Source organism: Chrysochloris asiatica, unplaced genomic scaffold (assembly GCF_000296735.1).
Source record: "Chrysochloris asiatica unplaced genomic scaffold, ChrAsi1.0 scaffold00439, whole genome shotgun sequence".
NCBI lineage: Eukaryota > Metazoa > Chordata > Mammalia > Afrosoricida > Chrysochloridae > Chrysochloris > Chrysochloris asiatica.
The window spans coordinates 272,074-292,938 of NW_006408957.1; the positions used below are offsets into that span (position 1 = coordinate 272,074).

The 20,865-nt window shown below is 47.3% G+C and overlaps 1 protein-coding gene across 2 annotated transcripts in view; it reads right to left on the minus strand.

The window, feature by feature from the left end:
• AP2A2 (adaptor-related protein complex 2, alpha 2 subunit) overlaps window positions 1-20,865 on the minus strand; it is an 86,386-nt gene that overhangs the window by 26,066 nt on the left and 39,455 nt on the right. For both annotated transcript variants that reach the window (XM_006876971.1, XM_006876970.1), the window contains exons 2-6: window positions 13,142-13,210; window positions 10,843-10,985; window positions 9,645-9,838; window positions 7,621-7,750; window positions 6,853-6,954 (exon numbers count right to left, since the gene is read on the minus strand). In XM_006876971.1, the coding sequence (XP_006877033.1) occupies window positions 6,853-6,954; window positions 7,621-7,750; window positions 9,645-9,838; window positions 10,843-10,985; window positions 13,142-13,210 (638 nt within the window). The remainder of the gene's footprint in view (window positions 1-6,852; window positions 6,955-7,620; window positions 7,751-9,644; window positions 9,839-10,842; window positions 10,986-13,141; window positions 13,211-20,865) is intronic.

Sequence of the window (20,865 nt, forward strand, 5' to 3'; positions counted from 1 at the left end):
GGGGGTGAGGTTAAACCATCCAGGTAAGGTTAAACCATCCAGGTGAGGTTAAATCATACGGGGGTGAGGTTAAACCATATGGGGTGAGGTTAAACCATACGGGGTGAGGTTAAATTATACGGGTGAGGTTAAACCATCCAGGTGAGGTTAAATCATACGGGTGAGGTTAAACCACACGGGGTGAGGTTAAACCACACGGGGTGAGGCTAAACCACATGGGATGAGGTTAAACCATATGGGATGAGGCTAAATCATATGGATGAGGCTAAACCATAAGGGTGAGGTTAAACCATATGGGATGAGGTTAAACCATACGGGATGAGGTTAAACCATATGGGATGAGGTTAAACCATATGGGATGAGGTTAAACCATATGGGGATGAGGTTACTGGTTTAATGGTTTAGGGTCATGTTCAGTGACTAGATCAGTGAGCTGGCCTAAGAACATGTTTAGGGCTTCTCTTCTCTCTCCAAGCTGCTCACTGCATGGTGCCTGGGGTCTTGAGGCATAACAGTTGGTCTCTGGCGATAGTTGTACCGAGAGCAGTAACAGAAGGAGAGGAACACGAGGCGGGTATAAAACATGGACACAACTGCCTCTATCAACCATGGCCTTCTTTGCCATGAGGCCAGAAGAACTGGATGGTGTCTGGTTACCATTTCTGAACATTTTGATCAGAAAGTCTATAGAACAATCCTGATCAAAAGGGGGAAAATTATAGAACATATTTTAATTTTTCTTGAAGACTTTCTGGGACCAAAGGAGTTGAAACTACTTCCCTAAGATAATCTCTAACCCTTAAACCTGAACTATCCCTTAAACCTTCTTAAAAGCAAACAAGAATTTAGCTTAACCAATAAAACTATCTGCCCCAAGCGCTGTGCTCTTGTAACAACCATCCCTATGGGATCAAAGTGACAATGTTGCTGTTCTGACTCACAGTGAGCCTGTATAGTGCTTCCTAGGAGCGACTGGTGGCTTTAAATCACCAAGACGGTCAGAAGTCTAGTATTTAACTTATAATGCCATACCAGGACTCCCAAAGAAACATGTTCCTGTCATTATCTGCCATGGAGTTAGTTCCAACTCATAGCAACCCTATAGAGAGTTTCCAAGAAGTAGCTGGTGGGTTTGAAGCACCTACCTTACGATTAGTAATCCAGTGCTTATACTACAACAGCACTTCTGGACCCCGAACGTGACAACAGCAACCCACAGGCCTGGGAGGGGACAGTGAGTTTAGAAAACAAGGAGACACTTGCATAATCCAAGTCGCTGAACTGTCCACAGACAAAGGACAGAACTGGTGTTATGTTGTACTGTGTACTGTGTATATTCTCAGCAGCAAAACCAACAGCAGCAGCATGCACCTCTGAAGTACTAAGTGCCTGACTGCACTAATACATAGTAATTGATGAAACGCGAAACACACACACACACACACAACGAAGGTGGCAAATTAAAGTGCTGCCATTTTGCACAACTGAACTGCACATGAGGAACCTGTGCATAATTGTTGAAATTGAACAAGGGAACACTGAAAGATTTACAATCAGGAAGCGTGGGCTAACAGGTTAGATCCTTTCGTCGTACTGATACAATCTGTATGCTGAACAGCTCCTCAGAGAAGCCGGGCTGTCTGAAAAACATGCGGTATCAAGATTAGAGGAAGGCTCACTGATACCCTGCAGTATGCAGATAGCACGATCTTGCTTACTGGAAGGGAAGATAACTTAAAATGCTTACTGATAAATATCAAAGACCAGAGTCTACAGTATGGGTTGCACCTCAATGCAAAGAAAACAAAAATCCTCACAACTGGACCAATAAATAACATGATAAACAGAGAAAAAAATTAAGTTGTCAAAGACCTCATTTTGCTTTGGTCTACAATCAAACATATTTGGTATTTTCAATCACCTCATATGCATGCGAAAGCTAGACAGTGAATAAGGAAGACCACAGAAAAATGGATGCTTTTGAGTTCTGATGTTGGGAGGAGAATATTGAAAGTGCCATGGACTGCCAAAAGAACTAACAGATCTGTGTTGGAAGAAGTGCAGCCAGAGTGCTCCTTAGAGGCCAGGATGGCCAGACATCATCTCTCATAATTCAAACATATTGTCAGGAGGGACCATTCGCTGGAGAAGGATACCATGTTTGGTAAGGTGGAGGGTCAGAGAAAAAGAGGAAGACCCCCAGAGAGATGGATTGGCAAAATGGCAGCATCAATGGGCTCAAGCATGGCAACAATTGTGAGACTAGCCCAGGATCAGGCATTGTTTCATTCTGCTGTGCATAGGGTCGCTATGAGTCGGTACTGACTTGATGGCACCTAACAACAACAACAACAACAACAATCAAACATTGATGTCCTAGGCACTAGTGAGCTGAGATGGGCTGGTCCTGGCCATTCTGAATCACACAATCACATGATTTACGATGCCAGGAATGTCAAATGGAAGAGAAGTGATCTCACCTTCATCAAAAAGAACATTTCAAGATCCTGAAATAGAATGCTCTCTGTGATAAGATAACACTGATACAATTACAAAGAAGACAAGTGAAATCACACTGTTTCTGAAATAGTTATCAAACTCTATTCATTACTGGTGTCTGGAATGCAAAGGTTGGAAAAGAGGAAGAGTTAGTAGTTGGAAACTATGGCCTTGGTGATACAAATGATGCTGGAGATCACATGGTAGAATTTTGCAAGACCAACGACTTCTTCATTGCAAACACCTTTTTCAAACAACATAAAAAATGATTATACACATGGACTTCACCAGATGGAATCCACAGAAATCAAACTGACTACATCTGTGGAAACTAATGGCAGAAAAGCTCCATATCATCAGCCAAAACAAGGCCAGGGGAAGACTGCGGAATAGACCATCAACTGCCCATATGCAAGTTCAGGCTGAAGCTGACAAAAATTAAAATAGGACCGTGAGCTTATATCTTCCCTGAACTTATATGTCACCTCAAGAACAGATCTGATGCACTGGACACTAATGATGGAAAACCAGAAGAGTTGTGGGATGACATAAAGAATACACAGGAAGAAAGTAAAAGGACATTAGGAAGACAAGAAAGAGAGAAAAGATAAAAATGGATATCAAAAGAGACTCTGAAACTTGCTCTCCAGCACAAAGATGCTAAAACAAATGTCAGAAATGAAGAAGTAAAAGACCCGAACAAAAAATTTCAAAGGGTAGCTCGAGAAGACAAAGTCAAAAGTAATAATGAAATGTGCAAAGATCTGGAGTTTAAAAAATTGAAAGAGAGAAATACACTCATTATTTCTCAAGCTGAAAGAACTAAGAAAAAATCAAGCCTCCACTTGCATTACTGAAGGATTCTCTGGGCAAAGCACTGAATGCTGCAGAAAGCATCAAAAGAAGATGGAAGGTATACACAGAGTCACTGTACCAACAAGAAATGGATGATGCTCATCCATTTCAAGAGGTAGGCTATGATCAAGAGCCAATGATCTTGAAGGAAGAAGGCTCTAGGAACCGATGGAATACAAATTGAAATCTTTCAACAAACTGATGCAGCACTGAAGATGCTCACTCATCTATGCCAGGAAATTTGGAAGACAGCTACCTGGCTAAATGACTGGAAGAGATCTATATTTGTACCGATTCCAAAGAGAGGTGACCCAATGGAATATGGAAATCATTGGACAATATCATTAATATAACATGCAAGTAAAATTTTGCTAAAGATCATTTAAAATCGACTGCAATGGTACACTGACAGGGAATTGCCAGAGGTTCAAGCTGCATTCAGAAGAGGACATGGAACAAGAGCTATCACTGCTGATGTCAGACGGATCTTGGCGGAAAGCAGAGATTACCAGAAAGATGTTTACCTGTGCTTTATTGACTACACAAAGGCTTTCAACTGTGTGGATCAAGACAAGCTATGGACAATATTGCAGAGAATGAGTATTCTGGAACACTTAAGTGTGCTCATGAGGAACCCGTACACAGACCAAGAGGCAGTGTTGTTTGAAAAAAATAAGGGGACACTGCATGGTTTAAACTTAGGAAAGGTGAGCAGCAGGACTGTATTCTTTCACCGTACTCATTCAATCTGCATGCTGAGCAAATAACCTGAGAAGCTGGATTATGTGAAGAAGAACACGGCATCAGGATTGGACGGAGACTCATTCAACCACCTGCAATATGCAGATGACACAACCCTGCTTGCTGAAAGCAAAAAAGAATTAAAATACTTACTGATGAAGATCAAAGACCACAGTCTCAGTATGGGTTGTACTTCAATGTAAAGAGAACAAAAATCCTCCCCACTGGACCAATAAATAACATCATGATAAATGGAGAAAGGATTGAAGTTGTTAAAGAGTTCATTTTGCTTTTATTCATCATCAACATCAAGCAGACATCAAGAAATCAAGCAACATATTGCATTAGGCAAATCTGCTGCACAAGATCTTTTTAAAGCACTAAAGAGCAAAGATGTTAGTTGAGGACAAAAGTGTGTCTGACCCAAGTCATGGTATTTTCAATAGTCTATATGCATGTGAAAGTTGGACAGTGAATAAGGAAGATCGTAGCAGAATCGATACATTTGAGTTAGGGTGCTGGAGGAGAAGGGCCAGGGACTGCCAGAAGAACCAATAAATCTGTTAGAAGAAGCACAACCAGAAGGCTCCTTAGAAGTCAAGATGGCAGCCTTCGTCTCCTACTTTGGACATATTATCAGGCGGGACTAGTGTCTGGAAAAGGACATCATGTTTGGTAAAGTGCAGGGTCAGGGAAATAGAGGAAGATGCACTGACAGAGTGGCAGCAACAATGGGCTCAAGTGTGAGGAAGGCGCAGGACTGAGAGACGTTTTGTTCTGTTGTAGACAGGGTTGCTATGGGTCAGAACCAACCCAACAGCACCTAATAATAATACAATCAATAGTCATGGAAGCAGCAGTCAAGAAATCAAAACAACGTACTGCACTGGGCAAATCTGCTGCACAAGGGCCTGTAAAAGTGTTCAAGTGCAAAGATACCAGACTGAAGACTGAGGTGCACCTGACCCAAACCATGGCATTTTCAGCTACCTCATATGCACATGAAAACTGGACAGTAAATAAGGAAGATCAGAGAAGAATCAACGCATCTGGATTACAATGTTGTTGTTGTTGTTGTTGTCAGGTGCCATCGAGTCGGAACCGACTCATAGCGACCCCATGCACAGCAGAACGAAACAATGTCCGATCCTAGGCCAACCTCACTACCGCTGCCACACTTGATGCCATCAATGATGCCACCTGGCCGATCCATCTCAATGGGGGGTCTTCCTCTTTTTTTCTGACCCTCCATCTTACCCAGCATGACATCCTTCTCCAGCGACTGTTCCCTCCTGACAACATGTCCAAAGTAGGAGAGACAAAGTTAGCCATCTTGGCCTCCAAGGAGCACTCTGGCTGCACTTCTTCCAAAACAGATCTATTGGTTCTTTTGGCAGCCCATGGCACTTTCAGTATTCTCCTCCAACACCACAACTCAAAGGCATCAATTCTTCTACGATCCTCCTTATTCACTGTCCAGCTTTCGTATCCATATGAGGCTATTGAAAACACAATGGCCTGGGTCAGGCGTACCTTAGTCCTCAAGCTGACATCTCTGCTCTTCAATACTTTAAAAAGTTCCTGTGCAGCGGATCTGCCCAATACAATATATTAGAGTAGGATATTCAAAGTACCGTGGACTGACAAAAGAATAAACAAATCTGTCTCAGAAGCACAGAAGGCTCCTTAGAACCAGGATGGCCCGACTTCATCTCTTGTACTTCAGACATGTTGTCAGGAGGGGCCAGTCCCTGGAGAAGGGCAGCATGCTGGTAAAGTGGAGGGTCAGCGAAGCAGCGGGAGAACATCACCCAGATGGGATGACACAGTGACAGAAACAATGGGCTCACACATTACCAACTGTGAGGACGGTGTCCGAACAGGCAGAGCTTTGTTTTCTTGTGCCTAAAGTCACTGTGAGTCGGTACCAACTGGACAGCACCTAAAAATAACTACCACCGAGCACCAGCAATTTTGTACAATTCAATATAATATAATCAACAAAGTGCTCAACCTCAAATTTAAAAAAACAAAACTTGTATAAAACACCAAAAAAGACCGCCCAGTAAAAAACAGATAAAGACTTACAGACCGCACATAAAAGAAGGCACGGCTGATGACATGGGGGTTACCAGCTCCCTGGTAACTAGGGAATGTGGGTTAACACCAGCACACTTTCCCACCTCTGGCCAGGACACAGAGAGCTGACGAATGCCACCACGGGAACAGATGGTCAACACCTCCCTAGAGGCATCCTGTGACCAGCACGTGGCTATAAAGCGACAGCAAGAGTGCTCACAGTGGACCTCCCCTTCACAGCCTCCAGTGGAAATGAGCGTCATACAGTGTGATGGACAAACACGTTGTGGTTCTGTCCTTGGATGTACTGCACACAGCAGCAGAACAGAGTGGACAACAGCTCCACAAAGTCAACAGGAGACACACCCACAATGCTGAGCAACAAGAAAGCCCATAGTACAATTCCATGTACGTACACTCCAGACACAGGCAGAGTGCAACTGCGGGGTGGGGGCGTGTGCGGGGCGTGGGAGGGAGAGACGTGGCCTGGCACTGCTTCCTGCTGGGTCAGCCTGCTCTGGACAAGCTCTGCCGATTCACGAAGTCAATCACTGACCCTCCCAGAGAGCTTTCATCCTGTACACATGGGGCATTCTAAAAAGTAAACTAATATATTAAGTGCAACAGAAACCCACCCCGGCCTGAATCCCCACCCCCCACCCCACCCCCCCAGCTTACTCTGCTCAGTCTGGAGACGGCCAAGGAGACGGAGGTTTTAAACTCTTCCAGGTTCTTCTGTGCTAACGTAGTGATCAGACTTGTGGCTGCCGTCACCACACCCTGAAGGGAAGACACGTGCACACACATATGGATTCTGATCCCAAACATTTGGAGTTGATGATTCATCTCAAATTCTCATAAACTAGAGCCACAAGCTGGGAGCCCATGGGTCGTCTCAGGCCCCGACATGCTGGGTGTCCTCAAGGGTGAGTGGTGCTGAAGCTCTCAATGACTAGCCTGGCCCGCATGCTGAGGTCACACCACCCTCTCCACCTTCCTGCTGTCCCTCACCTCGACACCTGTCTGGCCTCGAGCTATTTGCCCTGGCCACCCGTTTGCAGTCATTTTATGCTGATCGCAGAGGGCAACTTTATCTTTTCACTCACTGGAATCTTCACAGCCCCAAACAGAGATGACAGAAAAAACAACTTCAAAAGATCCTCTTTCCTCTTTTAGAGACGAGGTTCAGGCCATGTATCTGTCTTCCTGTCCCCAAGCTCCACAGGCTAATTGAGGGGCAGTGGGACAACATGTGCACGGCCAGCCATGGACCCTGGGACACACACAGGCCGCAGGACAACGCAGGTCACTCCCAGTGGAGCCCACCTCTGCTCAGCACACAAGTGCTCCCGCGAATATGAAAGGCTGCCATGGAGGCAGGACATTCGTGGGCTCTCGGACCCTCCCGGGGCACCGTGAGGAGGCGCACTGGCCATCTCCACACACCAGGTGCTGGTCGTTGAGGAGGTGCACCACCCGAGAAGTCCAGTCACCCATGGGCACGAGGTCGGGGGACGTTCGGTAGAGGCGCAGCAGACACAGGGCGGCACTCTGCTTCACGCTGTCCATGGTGTCTCTGGAAGAGATGGGCTGGTGAGCAACCTGCAGCCCCGTCCCAAGACACGACCCGCCATCACAGCTAACCGAGTGTGGAGGGCTGGGGTCTCATCAGAATGGTCCAAGTGTCCACAATGACGACACCAAGTGGACAGGTCTCCTGATGCTCACACTCATTTCCCGACTGCTGACCACAACCTGGGCTACACAGACTGAATGGGCGGTTTGATGTTTGTCACGTAGTTGGACCATTGTTGTTGTTGTCAGGTGCCATCGAGTCGGAACCGACTCATAGAGACCCCATGCACAGCAGAACGAAACAATGTCCGATCCTGGGCCAACCGCACTACCACTGCCACACTTGAGTCCATCAATGATGCCACCTGGACCATTAGCAACACAAAAGTGCACAGGAAGCTGCTGAGCTGGGGTCTCTGGCCTAGTTCCAGTCTTCATCTCCTGAGAGCATCAGCACCTGTATTCCCATCGCTCCCCGCGCTCGCACACTGGCTGAGGCTGTGCCCTTCACACTGCACAGACACCTCCTGCACTCGCTTCCAGGTCACCCTGGGCCCCATCCTGGGCTTACTCACCTCAGAGACACCCAGAGGCTGCACAGACCAGGGGAGCTGTCCTCTCTGGTGCAAATATGTGTGGGGAAGGGAGGGCAGGGGCCTCTCCGTTTGTTGGCTCACGGTTATGGAGTACCCGAGGCCTCAGGGAAGTCAGGTGGGAATTCATACTGTCTTTACCATAACCCCACTTCCAGTTTTCAATGATTAAATCTCCCCAACACTGTTCCTAATCTCCCAACAGTGTTCCTGATCTCAACACTGTTCCTATCTCCCCGACACTGTTCCTGATCTCCCTGACACTGTTCCTGATCTCCATGACATTGTTCCTATCTTCCCAACACTGCTCTTAATCTCCCTGACACTGTTCCTATCTCTCATTGTTCCTTATCTCCCCAACACTGTTCAAGGAGAAACACATCAGAGTAATGTCATCTCCTAGCGACAGAGACCCTGGGAAATGTGGGGATACCCACCCTTTTTAGCACCCCACTTCCATGTTGGTGGATCATTCACATCCAAGGTGTCTGCAGGGAGTAGCAGAGTGTCCACCGGATGCAGCCCTCTGCTCTCCCAAGACCGCACGGCCCAAGAGTCTTTCACCTACTGCTTCTGGCTCACCTTGTTTCCACCACTGCAGCCCAGGTCCTGTGGCATCACCCCCTCCCCGGTGAGCCCAGCCTCAATTACAGAGCCACACCCAGGTCAGAACATCCAGAAGGGGGCATGCCACTGTAACTGAGAGGCCGAGTGACTGACAACACCCTGCGGTCCTGGATGGCTGTAGTGTTCTCTCTCTATCAGCCCACGATCCCTCTTAGCCCATGTTTGGGAGGGCCCAACACTGCATCTACACTTGGAGCACTTGCTACTCTTCTGCCACATGTCCCATTCCTGGCTGCCCCCTCCCCGGGTCCCATCACAGCCTCCCATCCCTGAGCTGTCTTCCCACTCCATCACTGAGAGGCCCAGGAGGTGCTCCACTTACTTCTCTGGACTCAAGCAGCACTGGAGCACCCAGAGTTTCTCTCGGGAAGCCTCAGCTGGTGAGCTCTTTCCAGAACTGTGGCCCACCCCTCACTCTGGGTCTCTAAATTAACCTAAGGGGTGGGGGCACACCCAGACTTCTCTGAGACTCAGTGCAGCTGCCAGCACAGGGGCTATGTGCCCATGCGCTTCAATCTTTCCAAAACCTCTCAGGTTCAGCTGGCCTTGACCCAGAGTCTAAACTCGTACTTACTGAGTAGCCACAAATGCTCACATGTCCCCAGGACAGAGGGTGGGGGAGTCAGTACATCCCACGGGAGCTCTGTAACCCAAGACGCCCCAAGACATACATACCCAGCCACAAGGATCTTGGGAATCTCCCCAGCAAATGCCTCAGCCATCTCGCGGCTGCCCACATTGGCGATGCAATGCAGTGCCAGGCCCATGAAGGTGGGGTTCCGGCTAGCCAGGTCGTTCTTGATGGCATTATTGATTAGGCGGATCAGCTCACTGTTGGAGTTGACCAGCACTGAGATGAAGAGATAGCCCTGTGTGCAGGGAGGACAGAGTCACAATGAGTCATACCTACCACATGGCAGCCTGGGTGGTCCACCTGTACACCCACCTGCCCAGCCCCCGCAGAGGACATGTTAACCCTGCTGCCGGAGATAAGGTGGCCACAGGGCTGACACTGCAGACATTCAGGGCTCAGGAACACGCATGTTTCAGTGGGTCACACTCCTCAGTCCCCACCTCCCCACACCTCCCTCACTGACCTAAAGGTCATACTGGCGAGTGTCTCATGTCACTAAGCAGGGATTTCCTGGAACCTAGCCCATCTGCACGGCTTCAGCCTCCCAACCAAGACCCGAGTGAGAACTCACACAGCCTCCGACCTTCTTAGCAAGAAGCCACGTGACCTGACCCGACCACAAAGCCACACTGCCGCATCCAGTCCGGCCACTGCTGCCCTCTGGCCACATGGCCTCCACTGCACGGTACCTGCTCTGGTCACCGCATACTTCAGACTCCAGCTCAACACTCTCCAGCCCAGCCCCTCCTCCCAGGGACTCTGCATCCCCAGCTGTCAGTCTCTGGGGGCACGTGTGAGGGCTGTCCCTCCCTAGGGTCCCCAGGGGACAGACACCAACCATCCTGGAAGACCTGGGCTTCGCTTTTCCTTTCCCTGAACTAACATTACGACAAGTGGGAGAAACTATTACTTGACGACATTGCACAAACCGTACAGAAATCAGCTACTCCAAGAGAACGCAGACAACAAGCAGCTTGAGCCACTCTGGACCACGGATGGACTGCTAAAGCCACGTGACCTCAGGCGAGTGGGGCCCCCACATCACAGGCTGGACTCCACAGCACCAGGGCGAACCCTCCAGGCATGAAGTGAAAGTATGCCGAGACTAACTAGAAGGAAGTGGCTGCCTAACTAAGAACTTGACCTGGAAAGACCCCCAGCGCCTTGGAGGCTTCCTGTGGGCATTCATTCGGTGGTCTGCAGCCCTACTCAGTCCCCAGGAGTCCACGGCACACTCACAATCTGCTTCTCCGTGTATCGGTTGGAGCTCAGCAGGTTCACAGCCTCCATGTGTCCAAAGTCAATGTCGTGGCCCAGGAGGAAGATGAAGAGCAACTTGCAGACATATTTTTTTTTGCTATAGCCATCAAGAGCCTTGTCACCTGTAGAAGGAAAAGGAGAAGGTTCATGCAGATGAGGGGGCTGACCTCGACCTTCCTCCAGAACACGGACAGTGTCGAGGCAGGTAGCACTGCTCAGGGACTGGTTTGACCTGACAGGCTGCCCCAAACACAGGCATCCATGACGACTTCCGAGGCGGTGGGCCACCCCCACTAACCAGCTGAACTCCTTCCCCCTGACGGCAACTTGAGACTCTACTCCTTTCAATGGCAAATTAACATGTAACTTGAAGGACTAGACATAAACTATAAACACAACTTAGTCCCTTAACTCCCACACCCGTCACTTCTTGCTGGGGACACATCATAAAGTCCCCATGTCTGTGTCTATACAAGGTCTGCCTCCAGCTCCTCCCCAGCCCAGAGCCCCTCCTTCCAGAAGCCTCCTTTAGCAGCACAGCCACAGGAGAGACACATGCCTCTGTGTCACTGCCTTTTCCTTAGGGTGTCATGACTCCTCCGTAAGACCGCTCCCTGGAGGCGCACAGAAAGCCTCCTACAAGGCCATCCCAGGAGCTGAAGGCCCAGCAGGCCCACAGGCGAGTCCAGGCAATGCGAGCAAGAAAGGACACGAATGCTGCAACCTCCAAAGAGGGTCTGATACAGACATGGCGAAGTGCTCACTCCAAAGGCCATTTCAAGGGCTCACAAAGGTGGGGGAGAGCCAGAGACAAAGCCTGAGTCAGAGGCCAGATCAGGACCCCTGCTGACAGGAACACCACCCTTCCCAGTCACAGCCTCAGAACATGGGATTTGAGCCAGCACTACTGCCCCAAAGCTCCAAGAAATGTTTCACAGCAGGACCGCCATGCACCCACTGGGGACAAAAGACTGAGAGGCTCAGTAGAGGCCTTTAAGAGCACACACACGCCTTCCAACATGATCATACTCACCTTACCCAGGCCCCAAGGGTCCTCAGGAGCACACAGCTGCCCCCCAGACCTGCACAGGGGGACCGGTGGAGTCTACCTCCACGTCCACCCTCCTGCACAGCGGTACCTGCGGAGTCCACCTCCACGTCCACCCTCCTGCACAGAAGGACCTGTGGAGTCCACCTCCACGTCCATCCTCCTGCACAGAAGGACCTGTGGAGTCCACCTCCACGTCCATCCTCCTGCACAGAAGGACCTGTGGAGTCCACCTCCACGTCCATCCTCCTGCACAGAAGGACCTGTGGAGTCCAACTCCATCCCGCCCCTCCAGCACAGTGGGACCAGGGGTTCTTGTCAGCAGAGGACACTGAGTCTCCCTGCTGGCCACTGCCTTCCCACAGCCCTTCAACATGAGCCCACTCCCTGTGTGGGCACTCTGAGGCTCACCTGCAGTCCAGGGATCCCATGCTCACCTTACTGACCTGCTTACCTATGAACAGCAGCTCCCACCACTGCCCCTGGGTGAGCACCTTTGCTGCCTCCCTGGGGGCGCTCCCTCAGGACCAGGGTCCCAGGATCCCTGGTAGCTAGAAGTCCTGTCCCTCCAGCCAGAGCCTCAGAATCTTTACTGAGTGTCCCTCTTAACCTGCTCTGTGGCTTCTACCGCTGGATGGTCCCGCTCAGTCCAGTACTGGAGTGCAGTCATGACTTAAGGTCAGTCATCCTACATGTATGACAGATCTCCCAGTGAACCTGAGGACCTAGTTTAAAACTGTCCAAATGGGCTGGCTTCTGTCTGTCCTCCCCTTCCCCTCAACTGCATTTCTGCCAATGCCCGCCCCCTGGTGGTCAGAAAATGAGACTGGAACAGGCCTCAAAGCTGTGACAATGTTCTCAAGCCTGGACACTAAAAGCCAGCGAGGCAGATGGAGCCTACAGTGTCTTCATCTGTCAGTCAGGCCCCCAGCATCCCAGCACCCCAGCCTGGCTGAGCAGCAGGTCTCAGCAGCACCTCTGTAGTAGGAGACAGCTGTGCCCATCAAGGGTTATTCCAGCTCCAGGAAAAGAGGGACTCCTGGGGAGTGGGTTCAATGGCCACTACACAGACAACTCAAGAGGAATCAGCGGCTTGATTTTAAACATTTCTCATTCTACAAAGCCATAATAGTATCTGTGTACTGAGAACTTAGCTTTGAAGTGAAAACATAGGTCCTTATGATAGAAAATGTACATGGGAATGTTTTGTGGAAGACTAAACAAACTCACCTTTAAATTTCGATCGTATGTTCGCCAGTTCTTTATTGATCCTCTTTATTTCTGCTTCTTTACTTTTGCCTGAAAAAGAGAAGACCAGCAATTACTCTGACTGTCTTCTACAGCAACGCCTGGTCCCAACACGGCCCACATCCCAAGAAGTACAGGCACAGCTGCCCCGCGGAGTCCCTAGTTCAGTCCCTGCTACAGCAGGATACAAGCTCGGGGAGAGATGCCATCAGCCCAGACACACGCCAGGTGGAACACCCACCGCAGAGCCCTGACCTGCAGCCCTGGCCGGATGACTGCCCTGACAGAGCAGGCCTGTGAACACCCCAGGAAGGCAGCTGTCCTACACAGACACGGTCAGATGCATGGACGGTGTGGCACTAGGCCACACAGCTTCCAATCAGGCCTTCTTGCTGCATATCTGGAGCTGCGAAGGCCCTCCACATACCTGTTAAACATTCCCGACACCATCACTGCCAGCCAGGAAGTTTCCCCTGAGAACTGAGTCTCAGTGCCACAGATGATGACAGCAGAATACAGTTTCTACTGCTCTATTGTCCTTCCTTGGTAGCATTGGTGGCAATATAGGATCAGTGTGGGATTCCTAACCACAAAGTCGGCAGTTCAAACCTACCAGCTGCTCAAAAGGGGAAGATGACGCTTCCTGCTCCCGTAAAGATGTACGGCTTGGGAAACCCTATACAGGGTCACTACGAGCCACAACCTAATCAATGGCACCTAACAAGGACGACTACGATTTCTTTCCTTATGAAATTTACCAATCTGTAAAAGCTGACACGTGTACAATTATCATATCCACTGAAGTTTGGGGATTCTCCATTGTACAAAAAGGGGAAGACATAAATTCTATGGGTCACAGACACTAGTCAGACAAACACACTGAACTGGCGCTGCCACAATGAAGATGTAGCTGGTGCGAGCAGCTCCCCAACAAAGGCGACTTCATGGCAGCAGTCAGGTGCTTTGATGCCACTTGTCAAGGGGCTCCTGAGAGAGGACTTTAACCCCCCACGGTGCTAGGGATAGGTCTCATGAAAAACTCCTCTTATCTTTTCAGATAAGGAATCTGATTTGCTGAGAGAGCAAGGCTGGCTAACCGCAGGGGACAGCCCTGCCCTCCTGGAGTCTGATCTTTGCTCCACAGTAAGCAGTCCTGAGTTGTCCATAAGACTCGGGCAGCTGGAGGGCCTGGGTCTTATCCACAGTCATTCCCACAGTGAACTCCGGAGTTTCTGCTGGCTAATAAGGAATCCAGACTGGCCCATAGTTACTCCCCAAAAGCAAGTTACCAGTTAGGCCCAGTATCAGTCACTAGGAGGTTTGTCTTACTTTTCAGTAGCAACAGAAGGTCCGTGATGGTGCAGCGGGGGCCACATCTACCAGCCCTCCCCGGCATCAAAGGCCCATCTGCTTCCATAAGGATCTGCTGCTGGTGTTTTTGTAAATGCTCTCCAGGCGGTTCCGACTCAAAACAATCAACCTCGTGGTTAGCAGTCCAGTGCTTATCCTACAGCACCACACCAGCCAAGAAAACCCTATTGGACAGTTCTGCTTTGCCCTGTAAGACCATCATGCATCAGAAGCACACCAACAGCACACAAAAACAACATACAGCAACAAGTGGACTTGTCCAAAAGAAGGAACAAATCAGTCTTGAAAGAAATACAAGCAGAATGTTGCTTAGATGCAACATTGACATGGCCCATCCTCAGGGAAGACCAGCCACTAGAAAAGTACGGCAAAGTAGAGGGGCTGTGGAAACACTGACACACTCACAACCACAATGGGTCCGCACACATGGACGGTGGTCATGAGGACAGTGCAGACCTGGGGAGGGTGTCTTCTAATGTATGATGGCTCACCAAGTTGACAAGTAGCAAAGAATGTGTTTTGTGAGGACAGGTCTCAGATTGTTAGAACCACTGCTCCTGGTCATCCTTCAAGATAAACATGCTTGTTAATTCTTTCCTCTTGTTTTCAAGCTGAACCAATCAACAGCCAAGTTCCAAAACAATCAGTACAGGACTGTGGAACTTACTATCAGAAAATGTCAAAATCTGAATGCAGTCTGTAGGCCTTTGAAATATACAACAGAACTTGCTGGAAATAAAGACTCCCAAAGCCAAAGACCAGATGCTGTTGGTCCATTCCAGTTCAAGGCGACCCCTATATCTTACGGAGAAGGCACTCAGAAGGTTCTACGGACTGTGAACTTTCAGAGGCAGATCTCCGGGACTTTCTTACCCGGTTAGGTCTGAATCATCAACCGTTCAAGGTTAGCAGCTCGATCAGGGTGAGTCTTGCTATAAGATGGTTTCATTGGGTAACTCAAAAGTCTAAAACTTAAAACGATTAATTTTTGAAGGCAGATACTATTGCTAACTCAATAAAAACACTGAGGAAATAAACAATTACTGCTGTTGTCAAGTGCTGTTGAGTTGGTTATGACTCATAACGAACCTACCCAGGGTTTCCAAGGAGCGGCTGGTGGATTAGAACCACCAGCCTTGAAGTTTAAACCTACCTTGCAGTCAAGTGCTTACCCTATAGCACCACACCAAGATTCCACAGACTTATACTCGACCCAACAAGAGCACAATACACAATCCTCTCCAGTGCACATGGAACATTCTCCAGAACAGACAGATGTTGGGCCAGAATGCAAACCTCAATCAATCTTTTAGATGTTGTTAACATCAAAATACTACAAATCATCTTCTCGGATCACAACGCTATAGAGTTATAAATCAACAACAGGAGGGTCAAGGAGTGGAAAAAAATCAAAGTCACTAGTGATGGAGGAAACTAAAAAACCAATTAAAAATTATTTTAATCAAACAAGAATGAAAGCACAACATACCAAAATCTTTGGGAAACCTCAAAAGCAATGCTCAGAGGACAATTTGTAGCAATAAGCACACAATTTAAAAATTAAGAAACAGAAAAACAGAAGGAAATCAACACAACTAGAAGTTCTTTAAAAGGATTGATGAAATCGACAAACTACTGGCAAATCTAAGGAAGGAGAAGAGGACGATGCAAATAACAAATAAAAAACTTAAACCAGTGACATCCCAACAGAACCCACTGAAATCAAAGGGTAACACCAGTTTCTCATGTGTAGTGCTACAGACTAAGCACTGGTCCACATTGAACCGCAAGGTCACTATGAGTTGGAACTGACTCAACAAATTTGAAACTCTAGAATAGACAGATTTCTGGAAACACACTACCCACCTAAACTAACACAGATTGAGGTAAAAAAAACAAAAAACAGAAAAAAACTAACAAAAAACAGTCCTGGTTCAAATGGCTTCACTGGTGAATTCTACCAAACCTTCAGAGATGTGCTAGCACCAATTCTACTCAAACTATGCCAAACTATAGAAAAGGATGGAATAGTCCCAAGTTTACATTATGAAGGAAGCATAACCCTAATACCAAATCCAAGGCAAAGACAGCATTAAAAATTCAAATTATAGACCAATATCCCTTATGAATGTAGACACAAAAATTCTCAACAAAATCCTAGCAATTAGAAGCAAAATGAAGCAGGACCTATATCTCATGCAGCATACATAAACAAACTCACAATGAATCAAGTATCTAAATGTAAGACCTCAAACTTTATACAGCATCAAAGAAAAAGTAGCGACAGACTTGTTGTTGTTGGTAGGTGCCACTGAGTCGGTACCAACCCATAGCAAACCTAGGCACAACAGAACAAACACTGTCTAGTCCTGTGCCAACCTCACAACTGTTGCTACATTTGTGCCCATCGCTGCTGCCACAGTACCAATCCATCCCGTTGGGGGGTCTTCCTCTTTTTCTCTGACCCTCCAGTTTACCAAAAATGATCATCCTTCTCCAGGGACTGGTCCCTCCTGACAATATGTCTGAAGTATGAGCAAAGAAGTCTAGCCATCCTGGCTTCCAAGGAGCATTCTGGCATACTTCTTCCAACACAGATTGGTCTGATCTTTTGGCAATCCATGGCACTTTCAATATTCTCCTTCAACACCATAGTTCAAACGCATCAATTCTTCTATGGTCTTCCTTAGTCACTGTCCAACTTTCACATGCACATGAAGTTACCGAAAATATCATGGCTTGGGTCAGGTGCACCTTAGTCTTCAAACTGACATCTTTGCTCTTCAACACTTTAAAGATTTGCCTAATGCAATGCGTCATTTGATTTCTTGACTGCTGCTTCCATGAATGTTGATGGCTGATCTGAGCAAAATGAAGTCTTCAACAACTTCAATCTTTTCTACATTTATCGTGGTGTTACTTACCGATCCAGTGGTGAGGATTTTTGTTTTCTTCACATTGAGGTGCAACCCATACCAAAGACTGAGGTCTTTGATCTTCATCAGTAAGTATTTTAAGTCCTTTTTGCTTTCAGAATAGTATCATCTGTATATCGCAGGTTGTTCCTCCAATCCTGATGCCACGCTTTTTTCTTCATATAATCCAGTCTCTTGGATTATTTGTTCAGCATACAGATTGAATAAGCATGGTGAAAGAATACAACCCTGGTACACACCTTTCCTAATTTTAAAACCACTCGGTGTTCCCTTGTTCTGGTCGAACAACTGCCTGTTGGTCTATGTGCAAGTTCTTCAAGAGCACAATAACTGGTTCCGGAATACTCATTTTGCATAATGCTGTCTATAGCTTGTCATGATCCACACAATTGAAAACCTCTGCGTAGTCAATAAAGCACAGGTACACATCTTTCTGGTATTCTCTGTTTGCATCTAAGAGCCATCTGACGTCAGCAATGATATCCCTCGTTCCATGTCCTCTTCTGAATCAGGCTTGAACCTCTGGAAGTTCTCTGTCAATGTACGGTTGTAGCCGTTTTTGAGTTATCTATAGCAAAATTGTGCTTGCATGGGCTATTAATGACATAGGGACAAACTTAGGGGCCCCAATACATGGCATACATACGCTGTCAAACATAACTAAAATTTCACAAGACAAATCGCGACTGTTGCTGTTATTAAGTGCCACTGAATTGGTCCCGACCCATAGTGACCTAGTATAGGGTTTCCGAGGAGCAGCTGGTAAGCTTGAACCACTGACCTTGCAGTTCAAACAGTTTTGCAGTCTGGCGCATTAACCCACAGCGCCACAGCAGAGCTCTAGGTGCCTTCAAATCAGCTCTGACTGACAGCTAACCTTTGCGCAACACAACAGAAGCCTGCTCCCCCCTGCATCAACGTCACAATTACTGTTACTTCTGAGCCCATGGTCGTAGCCATTGTGTCAATCCAACTTGGCAGGGCTCTTGCTGTTTGTCGCTGGCCTTCTACTTTAACAAGCATGAAACACTGGTCCAGAAACTAGTCACTCCTGGTAACACGTCCGAAGTATGAGAGACGAATTCTCACCAGGCTTGCTTCTAAGGAACATTCTGGCAGTACTTCTTCAAAGACAGACTTGTTTCTGGCAGTTCAATACTCTTCACTAACCCCATAATTCAGATGCATCAATTCTCTGGACTTCCACTGTTCAACTTTCAAAGGCATATGAGGCCACTGAAAATACCAAGGCTTGGGTCAGGTGCACCTTACTCCTCAGACTGACATCTTTGCTCTTCAACACTTTACAGAGGTCTTTGACAGCATATTTGCCAATACATCATCTGATTTCTTGACTGCTACACCCATGAGCATTGATTGTGGGTCCAATTAACATGAAATTCTTGACAACTTCAACCTTTGCTCCATGTAACGTGATGTTGTTTACTGGTCCAGCTGTGAGGATTTCTGCTTCCTTTACACTGAGTTGTAATCCACACTGATCTTCTTCAGTAAGCACTTCAAGTCCTCTTTGTTTTCAGCAAGCAAGGTTGTGTCAGCTGCATATTGCAAGTTGTTGATGAGACTTTCTCCAATCCTGATGGTAAAGGATACGGCTCTGATGCATACCTCTATTGTTTTTAAACCATGCAGTATTCTATTGTTCTGACTGACTGACTGACTGCCTGCCTCTTGGCCTGTTTGAACTCTCACGAACATAATTAGGACTCGGAAATTCCTGTTCTTCACAATGCTATCCATAGTTTGTTCTGGTGCATCCCATCAAATCCTCTGAATAGTCAATGAAACACAAGGAAACATCGTTTTGGTATTCTCTGCTTTCAGTTGACATCAGGAATGATATCCATCATTCCACATCCTCTTCTGAATCCAGCTTGCATTTCTGGCAGCTCTCTTTGTCAATGTACTGCTGTAACTGGTTTACAGTTATCTCACATTATCTTTGACTTGCATGTGATATTAATGTTATTGTTTGATCATTGCACACAAATATCGATCTCCTTCAATTAGCTGACCAGATAGCTGTCTTACAAATTTCTTGGAATAAGCAAGTGAGTGCTTACATTTCATGGGGCAGTCCATCAATTCCTAGAGCCTTATTGCTACTAATGTCTTCGGGGCAGCTTGAACCTCTCTTAATATCATCGGTTCTTGATCATGTTGTTGCTGTTGTAAGTGCCATCAAGTCAGTTCTGACTCACAGCGACTCTGTATAGGGTTTCCAAGGAGTGGCTGGTGAGCTTGAACCACTGACCTTGAGGTTCAAATTGGCTTTGCAGTCCAGCTCACTAACCCACAGGGCCACACCAGACTCCTCTTGATCATATGCTACCTCCTAAAATGGCTGAACTTTGACCAATTCTTTTCATTACAGTGACTCTGTAGTCCTTCCTCCTTCTTTTGACACTTCCTGATTCATTCACTATTTTGCCCAGGTTGTTGTTGCTGTGAAGTTAGTTCTGACTCACAGCAATCCTGTATGAGATTTCCACGGAGCACCTGGTGTGTCTGAACAACAGACCTTGTGGTTCACAGTTCAGAGTTTATCCTACATCATCTTACCAGGGGCTCCGTTTTACGCACAGAATCCTTCAGTGTTGCAATTTGAGGCTTGCATTTTTTTTCCTTCCGTTCTTTCAGCTTGAGAGTGAGTGTGTTCTTCCCGTTTAGTTTTCGAACTCCAAGTCTTTGCATATTTTATTATACTTTACCTTGTCTTCTCAAGCTGACCTTTGACTTTTCCAGTCAGTTCTTTTACGTCAGCATTTCCTCCATTTGCTTTATCTACTCTACATTCAAAAGCAAGTTTCAGTGTGTCTTCTGATATCCACGTGGGTCTTTCTTTCCTTCCTGTCTTTTTAATGTCCTTTTGTCTTCTTCCACTCACTACACTGGCATCCCACCACTTCTCTAGTCTTGGGGTTGTAGTAGGGTTCACTGCATCAAATCTGTCTTTGATGGTGGGATATACTTATGATCATATTTTGGCACTCAAGGACCTGTTCTGATTGTTTTCAACTTCAGTCTGAACTTCCATATGAGCAATTGATGGTCTGTTGCACAGTCTACCTCTGACCTTGTTAAGCTCCTCCATCTCCTCTTCCCACAGATAGAGTCAGTGTGATTTCTGCATAGTTCATGTTGTTGTTGTTGTGAAGTGCCATCAATTCGGTTCAGACCCATAGTGACCCTGTATAGGGTTTCCGAGGAGCAGCTGGTGAGTTTGAACCGCCGACCTTGCCATCCAGACCAACCAGTGCTTATCCTACAGCGCCACACCAGGATTCACTATTTGTTGCTGTTGTTAAGTGCCATTGAGTTGGTTCTGACCCATAGCGACCCTTTACAGGATTTCCAAGGAGCAGCTGGTGAGCTTGA